Genomic DNA, 11,928 nt, shown 5'->3' with positions numbered 1-11,928 from the left:
TTTACACCCCGGTATAGAAATGAAAGACCTACGTAGTCCTACGTCAAAACAAATGTGGAATAATACTAGTGAATAGTGAAAAGTAAATTATATGAATAGTATCATAGCAGAAAACATTTTTAAAACCAGCAATCAAATAGAGCAGATGCCACTAAAAAGATAAAGAAAACACGAAACATCAACTTGAGATTGGGGATTCTGTTGTTATTCCATCTAATGAACTATCTTATATAACAAACTAGTGCGATAAATGAAAAGAAACCTCGTTGACTTTGTGATGTAGTAGTGGAGAATGTGTTGTGCCGCGAAGCCGTTTGTCGTTACACATATTTTGATTTATAAAGAACGTAAATGAACGCAAAAAAAGCGGATGAAATGTCTTCGAGTGTGAAGGATGAAATTCCCTATCGTGAACATTTGAATAGGAATCGTTTTAACGTAAACTGATTTAATACTATAGGTTTTGTGTAAAATCTGTGCAGACACGGAAATAATAAATATTTATATTTTAACTCTATCACCTATTCAAATGATTATCTGCTGCTGAGAATCAGCGAATATATTTTAAGGTCTTCTTTTCTACGTCCGTCGGCAGTCTTTTTTGGGCGACGGTTGAAAACAAAAAAAAAATGATGGAGGGAATTGTGAAATAATATATACGACGATAACACAAAGTGTAGACATGCGTGAAGTACTGGTTATAATTGAAGGAAGCGTAAATATTGTATATGCGTTGTTGGAGGCGAATGAACTGCAAAGTTTAAAGCCTCTTAAAAACAAAGAAACGAAACGAATATTGTATATGAAAGAAAATAAAGATTGGAATGAATAAATGAAATACATGGTATGACTTTTTCAAATGCCTAATCTCGTCTGTTTGTTCTTGACGAGGATTTTGGGTTGATATGGTCAGCGAAATTACCTAATTTGGTTTCATCTATAATCATTTTGTTATGGGCTTCCTGATCGTCACGGCCATTTGTGAGAATAAGACCGAGCTAAAGCAGTTAGTTGGCGAAAACATCAACATCGTCATGACGACAGAATTGACCATAATCCTATCAAACAATACACATCAGTTTTCTGATTTTGTTGTCCCTCATAAAACCCATTCTGCTATGCTTATGAATTCCCGCACTTTTCAACTTGCAATGATGAGCTCACCGCCACGGGATGGAATGAAGACAAGCAACAGCTGATGGTAAGATAAGGTCCTTGACAAAAAATTGTAAGGTGTTCTAGGATACGACCGCAAATTTTCGACGTAGAACTACGCAATTATATTATGCAATCCACTTGTTTACCACTTCGAATATTATTTTAGAATGCAAATGAATAAAATGAATGATTCATCAAATGAACGCCCTTCTACGATTGATATGATGCCTAGGACTACCAAAATATGTGAACGGAAAAATTGTCAAACGATCGTTGTATTTTACATTTCCCTCTGAAATTATTGCACATCTCATGTTTACGTAGTTCTCAACCGCGAAAGTTCATTCACCTTTAGTATCTGCAATGACGATTTTCCCAGGCTTCTCAGTTTAAAAGTACGATTTAGGGACACATATTCCGGTCTGCACAACGACAAGCGAGTACTAAAGTACTCAACACCAAAAAATACCCCTGACTTGCATGTAATTACAAAGCGGATTCCCCCAGGCACAATAATTTAGAAGTCCGTATTAGGGAAACACAGCTCGGTGGGAACAAAAATACCCCCGACTTGCATGTATATTCGTAAAGCGGATTTCCACAGGTACCTCGATTTTGAAGTCTGTGTTGGGGAAATCGTAAATCGGGCCAATTAAAACATGGCAGTTAGGGCGTTTAGATAACGCTTGACATTTTGCAGTTATTCAATTGTTCATCTCATGAAAAATAACATTTTATTAATTGTGATAGACGCGTAGAAATATTCCCGATCAATTGATGCAAACATCTTTCCGATCTGTTAAGAAACGTTCGAGTTATAAGCATTCGAAATACGGGCATCAAATACAAATCGGCAGAACAAATGTATGGGAAAAAGGAAGTTCTTCCAGTTTTCATGAATTTAAACCGTTGAGAGATTAGCGAATTGTAATGTATAAAGGGTGTGTCACATCAAATTGTATCACGGAAAAAACGCTGTAGAAATTTAATTTTTAGGAATTATATCTTCAGCTTTCGCTTATAATCAGATAAGAGTGTATAGATCACGTTGGCCATGCTTCACTGTCAATTTTACGTAAATTTGGAAAAATGTCGTCGAACGAAAAAGAGCGTCATGAATTAATCCTGTGTACTCATTTCGAGAATTCGGAGTTGTCACATCGGGACATCGGTAAGATGCTGGGAATTGTCCAACCCACGGTCAGCAGAGTACTAAAACGATACTTCGAGAACCTAACCATCGACCGGAAGGTGAAGAACGGCAAAAATGGATGCTCCGTCAGTGAAAAAGATCACAAGCGCGTAGTTAAGCAGTTTAGACGTGATCCGAGAAGTTCGGTCCGGGATGTCGCCAATAAGCTGAATTTGTCAAGTTCATTCGTCCAGCGGACCAAGCAGCGGGAGGGCCTGCGTACATACAAGGTTCAGAAGGCTCCTAACCGCGACGAAAGGCAAAACATGGTGTGGAAGACGCGAGCCCGGAAGCTGTACACCGAAATGCTGACGAAGCCGCATTGCCTGGTAATGGACGACGAAACCTACGTCAAAGCGGACTTTCGTCAGCTGCCGGGCCTGTTGTTCTTCTCCGCAGAGGACAAATTCAGCGTTCCGGAGGAGATTCGCAAGCAGAAACTATCCAAGTTTGCCAAAAAGTACATGGTGTGGCAAGCGATCTGCTCTTGCGGTAAGCGGAGCGCCCCCTTCGTGATGACCGGCACGGTAAACGGGCAGGTTTACCTTAAGGAGTGCCTACAGAAGCGCTTACTACCACTATTGAAGCAGCACGAGGGCCCGACCATCTTCTGGCCGGATCTCGCTTCGTGCCACTATTCAAAGGACGTGTTGGAGTGATACGAAGCCAACGGGGTCACCTTCGTGCCAAAGGAAATGAACCCGCCCAACGCGCCGGAGCTTCGCCCAATAGAGAAATATTGGGCGATTATGAAGCAGGCCCTCCGGAAGAACCCAAAAGTTGTCAAATCGGAGGCGGACTTCAAGAGAAAATGGATTTCTGTTCAAAAAAAAACTACAACCTGACGTTGTACAGAACCTTATGGACGGGGTAAAGAGGAAGGTGCGAGCATACGGGCTTGGGCTCGAAGTATGATTAAAAAGAAAATGCCAAAAGTTGTTTAATAGTTTTTATTTTACTGTCTAAAATTTTCAAAAGGATCGGTCTACTGGGCGAATTTCTACAGCGTTTTTCCGTGATGCAATTTGATGTGACACACCCTTTATTATATTTCATCCGACAAGTATGTCTCAATGAACAAATGTGTAGTGAAACTAGCTGAACACGAAACGCTTAATTCTACTCTTAAATTCGTTAATCGTGATATTAAAATCAAACAAATGGGCAACATCGTTGAAGCATTCCATCATTGAACGTATTGGTTCGTGGAGCGACGGAGAGTATAACCAGGAACATTGATGGCGATTTGCGCAAGTACGTTTGGAGCATCAATTTCGGCGACAAGAAGTCGAGCGATGAATATTGCCTTAGCCCGTTTCCGCCTTTGCTTCAGCGTTTCCAACCCTATCAACTGACATCGATGTTCGTACGGTGGCAAATTCAGCGGATCATTCCATGGCAGGAGACGTAGGGCGAATCTGACGAACCTTCCCTGAATTGATTCGATGCGAGCAGCCATAGTGCTACGATAAGGGTCCCATATTAATGAAGCGGTTTCTAGAAACGGCCGAACCAAGCACGAATACAAGGATCTCAGCGTGTAAGGATCTCGGAATTCTCTGCTCAATTTTCTCACAAATCCCAATTGACGACGAGCCTTGTCTATGATGTCTTCGTAGTGGTTCCGAAATGACAGAGCTGGATCAAGGAAGACACCGAGATCTCGAATCGTTTGAACTCGACTTAACACTTCGTCCCCGACAGTGTATTCGAACGACAAGAGGTTCATCTTGCGGTGGAAGCTTATGACAGAGCATTTTGGTATGCTTAGTTGCATCCTGTTTACGCGACACCATGCAGCGAATTTATCAAGAAGTTTTTGGAGTTTACGACAATCTTCAATGCTGTTGACGTCAATGTACAGCTTTAGATCATCAGCATATACCAGGCAACAGTCGGCTCCAAGATACACGATGGCATCGTTGATGAATAGTGAGAATAGTAGCGGTCCCAAATTGCTACCTTGAGGAACTCCGGAGCTGCTTTCAAACCAGGTTGAGGTGCAAGAGCCAATTTTGACTGCTAGTTTTCTAGCGAGGAAATATGAGCGAAGCCATTTAACGAGCCTTACAGAGAAACCAAGTTTTGCTAATTTGGCCAGAAGTATACTATGGTCAACCTTGTTGAATGCTGCTTTGAGGTCGGTGTAAATGGCGTCAATCTGTCGGCCCTCTTCAATTTTGCTAAGACAGAAGGATGTGAATTCACACAAATTAGTAGTGACACTTCTGCCAGGAAAAAATCCATGTTGGTTCGGGGAAATGTAGTGTCTCACCTGACGAAACATGTGTTCCGACATAATTATTTCAAATAGCTTTGAGCAAGCACTCAGCGATGTGATGCCCCGATAACACCGGACATCGTTTTTGCTTCCTTTTTTATGCACCGGAAACATGAACGATGCTTTCCATCGAGTCGGGAAGGTTGCAGTTCTCAGAGACAAGTTGTACAAATGAGTGAGTGGCTGCTCCAGATGTTCGAAGCATTTTTTCAGAACACACGCTGCAATTCCATCAGGTCCAGGCTGATAGGAAATTTTTAATTTCTCGACCGCTTTTCGTATCCCTTCTGATGATACTTCAGGTGTATCAGCGTCAGCGCTCCCAGCAGGAGTTAGTTCCAGAGCAGCTTCAACACTGTCAGAGGTGGGGTTGAACATCGAACTGAAGTAGGAAGCAAAAAGCTCACATTTATCCGAAGAGCTGCAAGCCAATCGTTCATCCAAATACATTGCCGAAGGTAGTGTAGACTCTTTGCGCTTAGATTTCACAAAATTCCAGAAGCTTTTTGGATTGCGTTTCAAATTTCGTTCCATAAAGACCACATGTTTACGATAGAGTTGACGGTTCAGGCTTCTATATTGACGGCTGGCGAATTGGAACGACGCTTTGTTCGTTGATGTACGATTTCTTCGGTAAATCTTATGCGCAGCGTTGCAGCGTTTATTCCTACGTCGAAGCTCAGCGTTTGACCAAGGTGGCTTCTGCGGGGGACGTAGATGTGGAACGAATAAGATGAAAGCGCGTTGAAGTATGAGAGTGAACTTCTCGACAGCATCATCCAGATTTACACACTGGATCATTGGCGACCAGTCCACTGACGATAAATATTGGCCCAATCTGTTGAAATCAGCTTTCTTGAAGTTAAGTGCTTCGACGTCAAATTCATGGTCATTGAGCTCTAGTAAAGGCTTGTCAATTTCGATTGTACATGAGAAAGGTGGATGGTGGATGTCGGTTGGAACAAGAGGATTGTCAATTTCATCAATAGTCAAGTAGTTAGTTATCTCCTCATTGACAAATAACAGATCAAGCGTATTCCCGGAGTGGTTTTTCAGGCAGTTCATCTGCCACATGTTATTGAAGCTCATGCCGTCAAGCAGAACAGAGTTGGATTGAGTAATAGATGATATTGTGAGATCCACGCAACATCTAGAATTATCGTTTCGAATCCATCGCAGTCCAGGTCTGTTGTAGTCACCGAATACAGCAACCGAATCATGCCCGGAGTGTGAGACTACTGATTCCATACAATCGATATGGAGATTAGACAACTGCACATCCGACGCCTTATCTGGAGGAATATACACGGCACCAATGACAAGCTTACATTGTGACATGCTTAACGACACCCATACGTGCTCAATGCTGTCTACGTTAGTCGGAATTAGACTGGACGGGATGGTATCCTTCACAGCAATGAGGACACCGCCTGAACGCTTCTTAGTGCTCGTCAACGCAGTGCGGTCCCCCCGATAAACAGAATAATCGCTGCTAAACAGCATGTTAGAAGGTATAACATCATCGAGCCAGGTTTCAATTAACACGAGTACGTCATATGGTGAAGCAGTAACGGAAGTAAAAAAGTCTTCAATCTTAGTCCGCAATACTCTTACATTCTGGTAGTAGATGGATACTCCAGAATTTCGATGGCCACGAGATTGATGACTTGTGGTGGCCATACCAGGACGATTGCTGATAGGTGACAGGAGGCTGCAAGCGATGGGCAAATCAGGAGTCATCGAGTACATAGGACCATCGTACTTGCCTTTGATGTCGAGCTGGAAGACCCTAGTACCACTCCCACACGTAGGGCCGGGACGACTGTTGAATGCTGGCGGGAGAGACTCGACTACGGCGGGGGGCAATAGGGCTTCCATAGTACTGTTTTCGATGCGTCCCAGTGTTTGATTAACCAGAGGTGATTGATGAGGTGAGACTGGTGAAAATAGAGTTGCACTGCAAGTTGGAACAATATCAGGCAATGAAGGGCTCGAACAACACGAATACTTGCCTGGAATAAATGCTTGGAAGACCCCGTCATCGTCCACAACCACAGGGCCAGAACGACTGAGATGGAAAGAATGAGCAGCAAGCGCGACTGGGTTGGGAGGATTAGAGGCTTCCATCATGCTAGAGGCAATGCGTTCTGGGATGTTTATAGCCGATATACCATTTATACTACCATGGCACCCTCTTGGCGATCTGGTGTCACTGAGTATAAGGATGAATCTGCATTCGGTGTTCGTGAGGGTTGCCAAAAATTTGCAACGGGTCTGTTATCCTTGAACTCTCTGAACAATATACCCTTAGGCCATGTTGCAGTCGAGAGAGCCTTAGCTTTTAGGTCGGAACTGATTCCAAGCTTAAACTAGATGAATGACATACTGCTAACATCTTTTCCCTTGGCGACGAGTCTGAACACTTCGATATCGTTTGTTCCTAATCTTTGTATGGTCAACTCATGAACTAGTTCCACGGTGACATTGCAAGAAATGCGGGATAGGTAAAGCCAAAACTTCTGCTTGGGAGCAGGTGCAGCGAAGTTATCAAACGATGGAGATAATGAGGATGCAGTTCCATGCATCAGATCATTTTGCTGGCGTTCAGTGGCTTTTTGTTCTGGAAACAGACGTCGACTGCGTATCGATCCAGCAGTGTACGCAGGGCATGTTGACGATTTCGGTGTAAGTGAATTGGAGTTGATCAGGGCGGTAAAATTCATGCGTAGTTCGCTTTTCAGCTCGTTCAGAATTTCCGATTTGATCTTCTGGGCGATCTCATTATGAGCGTTTAGCGCATTTTGATATCCGGCCTCATGAGCGCCACGAATTGTATTGCAGAAGCGGATATCGACGTGTATCCGATTTAATCCAGGAACAAACCGTCGATGAGTCGCTCCAAAAACAGGTTTTCTTCACCTTTATCGAGTGATTCTCCTCGATCGTTTTCCGCAAGCGAGCTCCAAGTAACGCTGCCATCAACTCTAAACGAGGAATCGAAACTCCTCTAAGTGGTGCGACCTTCGTTTTGGACGCAACAAGAGCCACCCTGATCTGCCTCCGATCTGAGATGCGAAAGTACGCTACTGCTGCATAAGCCTGGGCGCTGGCGTCCACGAACACGTGCAACTCAAGACTATCGAAGCTTTCTGGATCATATCCAGGAAAATAGCACCGGGGAATACGCAATCCGGTCATGTTCCTCAGTGTTGCCAACCATTCCATCCAACGAGTTGCAATCTCCATTGGAATGTTGGAGTCCCAATCCGTGTCAGTTCGCCAAACTTCTTGGATAAGGATTTTCCCATGGATGACAAACGATGCCACCAATCCAAGGGGATCGTAGATGTTCATGACTAGCCGGAGCATTTCCCTTTTTGTTGGGATCACGGTACCTTCCAGTAGGGTTCTCATTTTTTCGCAAAACTGCAACGAAAACACGAAAACATCTTTTTCTTGTATCCACGCCATCCCCAACACTCGTTCAAACCCAATGTCCTTCTCCGGTAGCATGGGCTTTGATGATTTTAGGTTCTCTTCCCCTAGCTTCTCTAGTACGCTCCGGTCATTCGACATCCAATTGCGGATATGGAATCCCGCTCGTTTGTGGACCTCGATTACCTCTTGCGTCACCTTAAAGTCTTCCCCAGCTGTGTCAAAGCTATCTACGTAATCGTCCACGTAATGCCGCTTTTTCACTGCTGCCGCTCCTCGTGGAAGTTCTGCTTCTTGTTCGGTCGCGTTCAAATTTTTCACGTACTGCGAATGTGATGGGGAACAGGCTGCTCCGAATATCGCAACATTGGACACCATGGTCTTCAGTGGCAGCTCTGGAGAATCTCCATACGGGAACAACAATGCACTGCGATCTTGTGCCCGAACCAACATCTGTAGAAACATTTCTCTAACATCAGCTGACACTGCCACTTCACGCTCCCGATATGGAAACAACACGGACAATAACGGCGTCAGAAGATCCGGACCCTTAAGCAATATAGAGTTCAGCGATACTCCGTCAACTATTTGTTGTCGTACGCTGTCGTAAAGCTCTGGATTCCTAGCCAAACGTTTTTCGAGGCACCTGAAGCGTCGTTCTGCCATCGGCCGGTTATCAGGAAACTCTATGTAATCGTACCTCCAAATTAGACCAATCTCGAATTTCCCACTGCTGGTACGTCGCGTAGTTTCTTTTAGTATTTTATATGCTCGATCTTTTTCAGCCCCCTTTACGGCTGGTACAACAGCTACGCCCAAACTCTCGATGTCGAAGAAGCGCTGAACGTACTCGTGGAGATCAACAGTCGTTGGCACCGCATACATGTGAAGTTGTTTGTGCACATCACTTGTCTGTGAACTCCGTAAACTACCACAAACTGCCCATCCGATTCTGGTCTTTGTTGCAACCGGCTCGTTCAATTTGCCTTCCCGCAATTTCAATGTAGCAAGTAGATGACAGTTGCTCTGTCCGATCAGGATACCTGGTATGGCTGACTTAAAGCTCTTCACTGGAAGTTTCTCGAGATGCGTATATCGTGCAGCGAGCTCAGCGTAGTCCGTTGTCTGTTGCGGTAAGCCGAGATTGTCGACTGTGTACACTTCTGATAGCTTGTACCGTTTGCTTCCACCAGCCTCGGATATCTCCATCGTTACAACTTCTGCTCCAGCAATGGTCTTATTAATGCCTCCAGTCCATTCGATGTGTAATGTTTCCATTTCCCCGCTGACCCCTAGGGCGTTTGCGATCGACCGCTCTACGAGAGTTACCGACGACCCATCGTCGAGGAATGCGTAGGTGTTAAATTGCCCATTTTTACCGAATAATGTAACCGGTAGGATGCGGAAGAGTGTTGATGACGACAACTGACGATGAACTGCTACTACCGCATCAGTGTTCTTAAACGCAGTAGGTGGATCAAAATGGAGTAAACGGTGGTGTCGCTTAGGGCAGTCGTTGATTCCACAGATTTCCTCTTTGCACGGCCACCGTGCATGTGATGTAAGGCAGCGAGCACAAAGTTTGTTCACCTTCACCGCTTTCCACCTACCATACAAATTCAACCCTTTGAATGATGCGCAGCTTTCGACTTGGTGACTATCGACTTTGCAAACAAAACAAAATTTGCTACCAGCTGTACCGGTACCACTTTCTTTTTGCCTTCTACTACCGTTATCTGAGGTCACCTCTTCGTTTTTGCGATTTGGTTTCCATTGATCCATAGACACGTGTGTGTTGAGATACGATCTCTCTTTTTGTCGAATTCGTTCATCTTTATTCATTTTCGACGTAATAGTTGTATGCTGTGTTACGCCACTCGCCGCCGATGATATTTTCGCCATGTAGGCACTGAATACGTTCAAATCAACTACTGGAACTTGTTCCTGGTAAAGCGCCCAGCTAAATTTGATCGTTGCTGGCAGCTTATCCACAAGCTCTTGGAGTAGAATCGGATTAGCGAGATGATTTTGTAACCCAACTGCTTTCAGGTGTCCGCACAGATTTTGAACTACCAATCCAAAGCTAACCAGTATCTCTAACCGGTCTGGCTTCGGGGCAGGAGTTGCTCGAACCTTGGCAATCATGTTGTTCACGATTTGTTCCGGCCGTCCGTACAGTTGTTGTAGAGTGGATAAAATTTGCGGCACTGTCGATGGGTGGAGGAGGAAGCTGCTGACTGAATCTTTCGCACTACCTCTCAGACTACGTTGCAGACGCAGGAGATTTTCGGCGTTAGAATACCCACAAGCTTCCGTAGAATTTTGATAGCTACTTATGAACAATGGCTAATCGATCGGATCCCCAGAAAAAATCGGAAGCTCCTTAATGACAACCTGTCTAGCTGCTAACTGATGCATCGTTGGTCCAGAATGACCTCTTGTATAAGACGGAACTAAACCCTGAGAAAATTGTAGCGGATAGATAAGCGTAGGAGGAATTGGTGCGGGTGGCATGGAAGAGATTCCCTCACCAAACACTCCAGGTAAACCATCATCAGCCGAAATCAGAGGAGGAGAAAAAGGTGGATTCAATTCGTCACTATTTTCCTTTGTTGAATCAAACCACGAGGCCGGAGGTGGAGGTAGCGGAGCAGAAAAACTACAATCATCCAACCGACCTTCATATCGATTGATAATTTGTTGTACCTCCTCGAGCAAGTCCCCGTATTCTTTTTCTGCTTCACTTTGCCGGCGAATGGCTTCTTGTTCACGCCGAAGAATTGCTTCTATCTGCAGTTGCAATTGCTGCTCCGTTACGCGCAAACCATTAATTTCTCTCTCCAGTTTTCCCACTTGAAGTTGAAGAGTTTCGCATTCCCGATTGCGTTTATCGAGCTGAGCACGCAAATCTGCTTCTGAATTGCGCATCCACTCGCTGCCCTCGACGAACTGCAGCTGCAGGTTCTTTATCTACGTTTTCAGCTCTGCTTGCTCACGCTCACTGTCTTTGAGCCGACTTCGTAAACCTGTCTCCGATTCTCGTACTAGCTTCAGCTCCTCAGCATGCTGCGACTGCAGGTTTTTAATCTGGTCCATTAATTCGCTTTCTCGCTTTCGTCTCGTTTCGATGTCGAATCGGTGTCTCGCCAATAATGCTTCGACGTCTCGATGCTCCGTTTCTGTTTGCTGTTGCTGCAACAGGGCCTGCTTAGGCAGATCACTGGTTTGAACACTCCAACGCTTGTAACACTGCAGACCTAAACGATTCACTTTGGGATATGCACCGGTTGGGACTACTTCTTCCACCCTTAATAAATCGGCGTAGGGTTGTAGATCGACAATGGGCAAAACGGTTTGACTTACTTTATCCGCATTTACCTTGTCTGAGTTTTCCAGAGACTTCTCAGCATTTTCTGCAACTATCTCACTCTCCATGTTCCGTGGGATCGAATTCTCCTCTAATCCCGTACGGTCACCGCCTGCGTATGTATGTACCACGGGTGTATTAATCTTCAGTGGCGTTGAAGAAGGATGTAATCCCTGCGGATTTCCCAGACAAGTATCCTCCGGATGATTAGCACTCATAGAAGTAGATGTCGGAATGATGACCTCACTAGCAACTGTTTCGGTTTGTCTAACCCAATTTTCGGTGCGCATCGCATCCCTCTGGCTGCTCCGCACATTACGTACACTTCTTGCGTCTTCGTTGTCCTGACGGTTCAGTAACTCGTGTTTCCGAGCGATAAACTGCTTTTCGCGTTCCATTTTTTCTCGATGTTCTCGTTCGTTGAGGGCGCGTTCCTTTTCGATTCTCTCTCGACTAAGCTCTTCCAACAACTTCTTTTCTTCCTCGAGACGTTGT

At 44.7% G+C, this 11,928-nt stretch overlaps 1 protein-coding gene across 1 annotated transcript; it reads right to left on the bottom strand.

Moving 5' to 3' along the window:
• Positions 1-7,000: 7,000 nt before the first annotated feature.
• LOC129767148 (uncharacterized) lies at positions 7,001-10,211 on the bottom strand. Its single transcript, XM_055767769.1, has 2 exons — positions 7,515-10,211; positions 7,001-7,399 (listed from the first exon to the last, which is right to left on the bottom strand). The coding sequence occupies exons 1-2, from the start codon at positions 10,209-10,211 to the stop codon at positions 7,001-7,003; spliced, it is 3,096 nt and encodes a 1,031-aa protein (XP_055623744.1).
• Between the last annotated feature and the right edge of the window lie 1,717 nt (positions 10,212-11,928).

The sequence above is a fragment of the Toxorhynchites rutilus genome, chromosome 2 (genome assembly GCF_029784135.1).
Source record: "Toxorhynchites rutilus septentrionalis strain SRP chromosome 2, ASM2978413v1, whole genome shotgun sequence".
Lineage (NCBI taxonomy): Eukaryota > Metazoa > Arthropoda > Insecta > Diptera > Culicidae > Toxorhynchites > Toxorhynchites rutilus.
The sequence above is the reverse complement of the archived record's forward strand: the minus strand, read 5'-3'. Positions and strand labels throughout refer to the sequence as shown.

What these genes read in the sequence shown, in the direction of transcription:
- LOC129767148 (XM_055767769.1), bottom strand. Translation starts at nt 10,211, where the DNA reads ATGATTGCCAAGGTTCGAGCAACTCCTGCCCCGAAGCCAGACCGGTTA. An exon ending in TTTGGAGCGACTCATCGACG is followed by an intron (nt 7,400 to 7,514) that starts GTTTGTTCCTGG and finishes GAGATCGCCCAG; the next exon opens with AAGATCAAATCGGAAATTCT.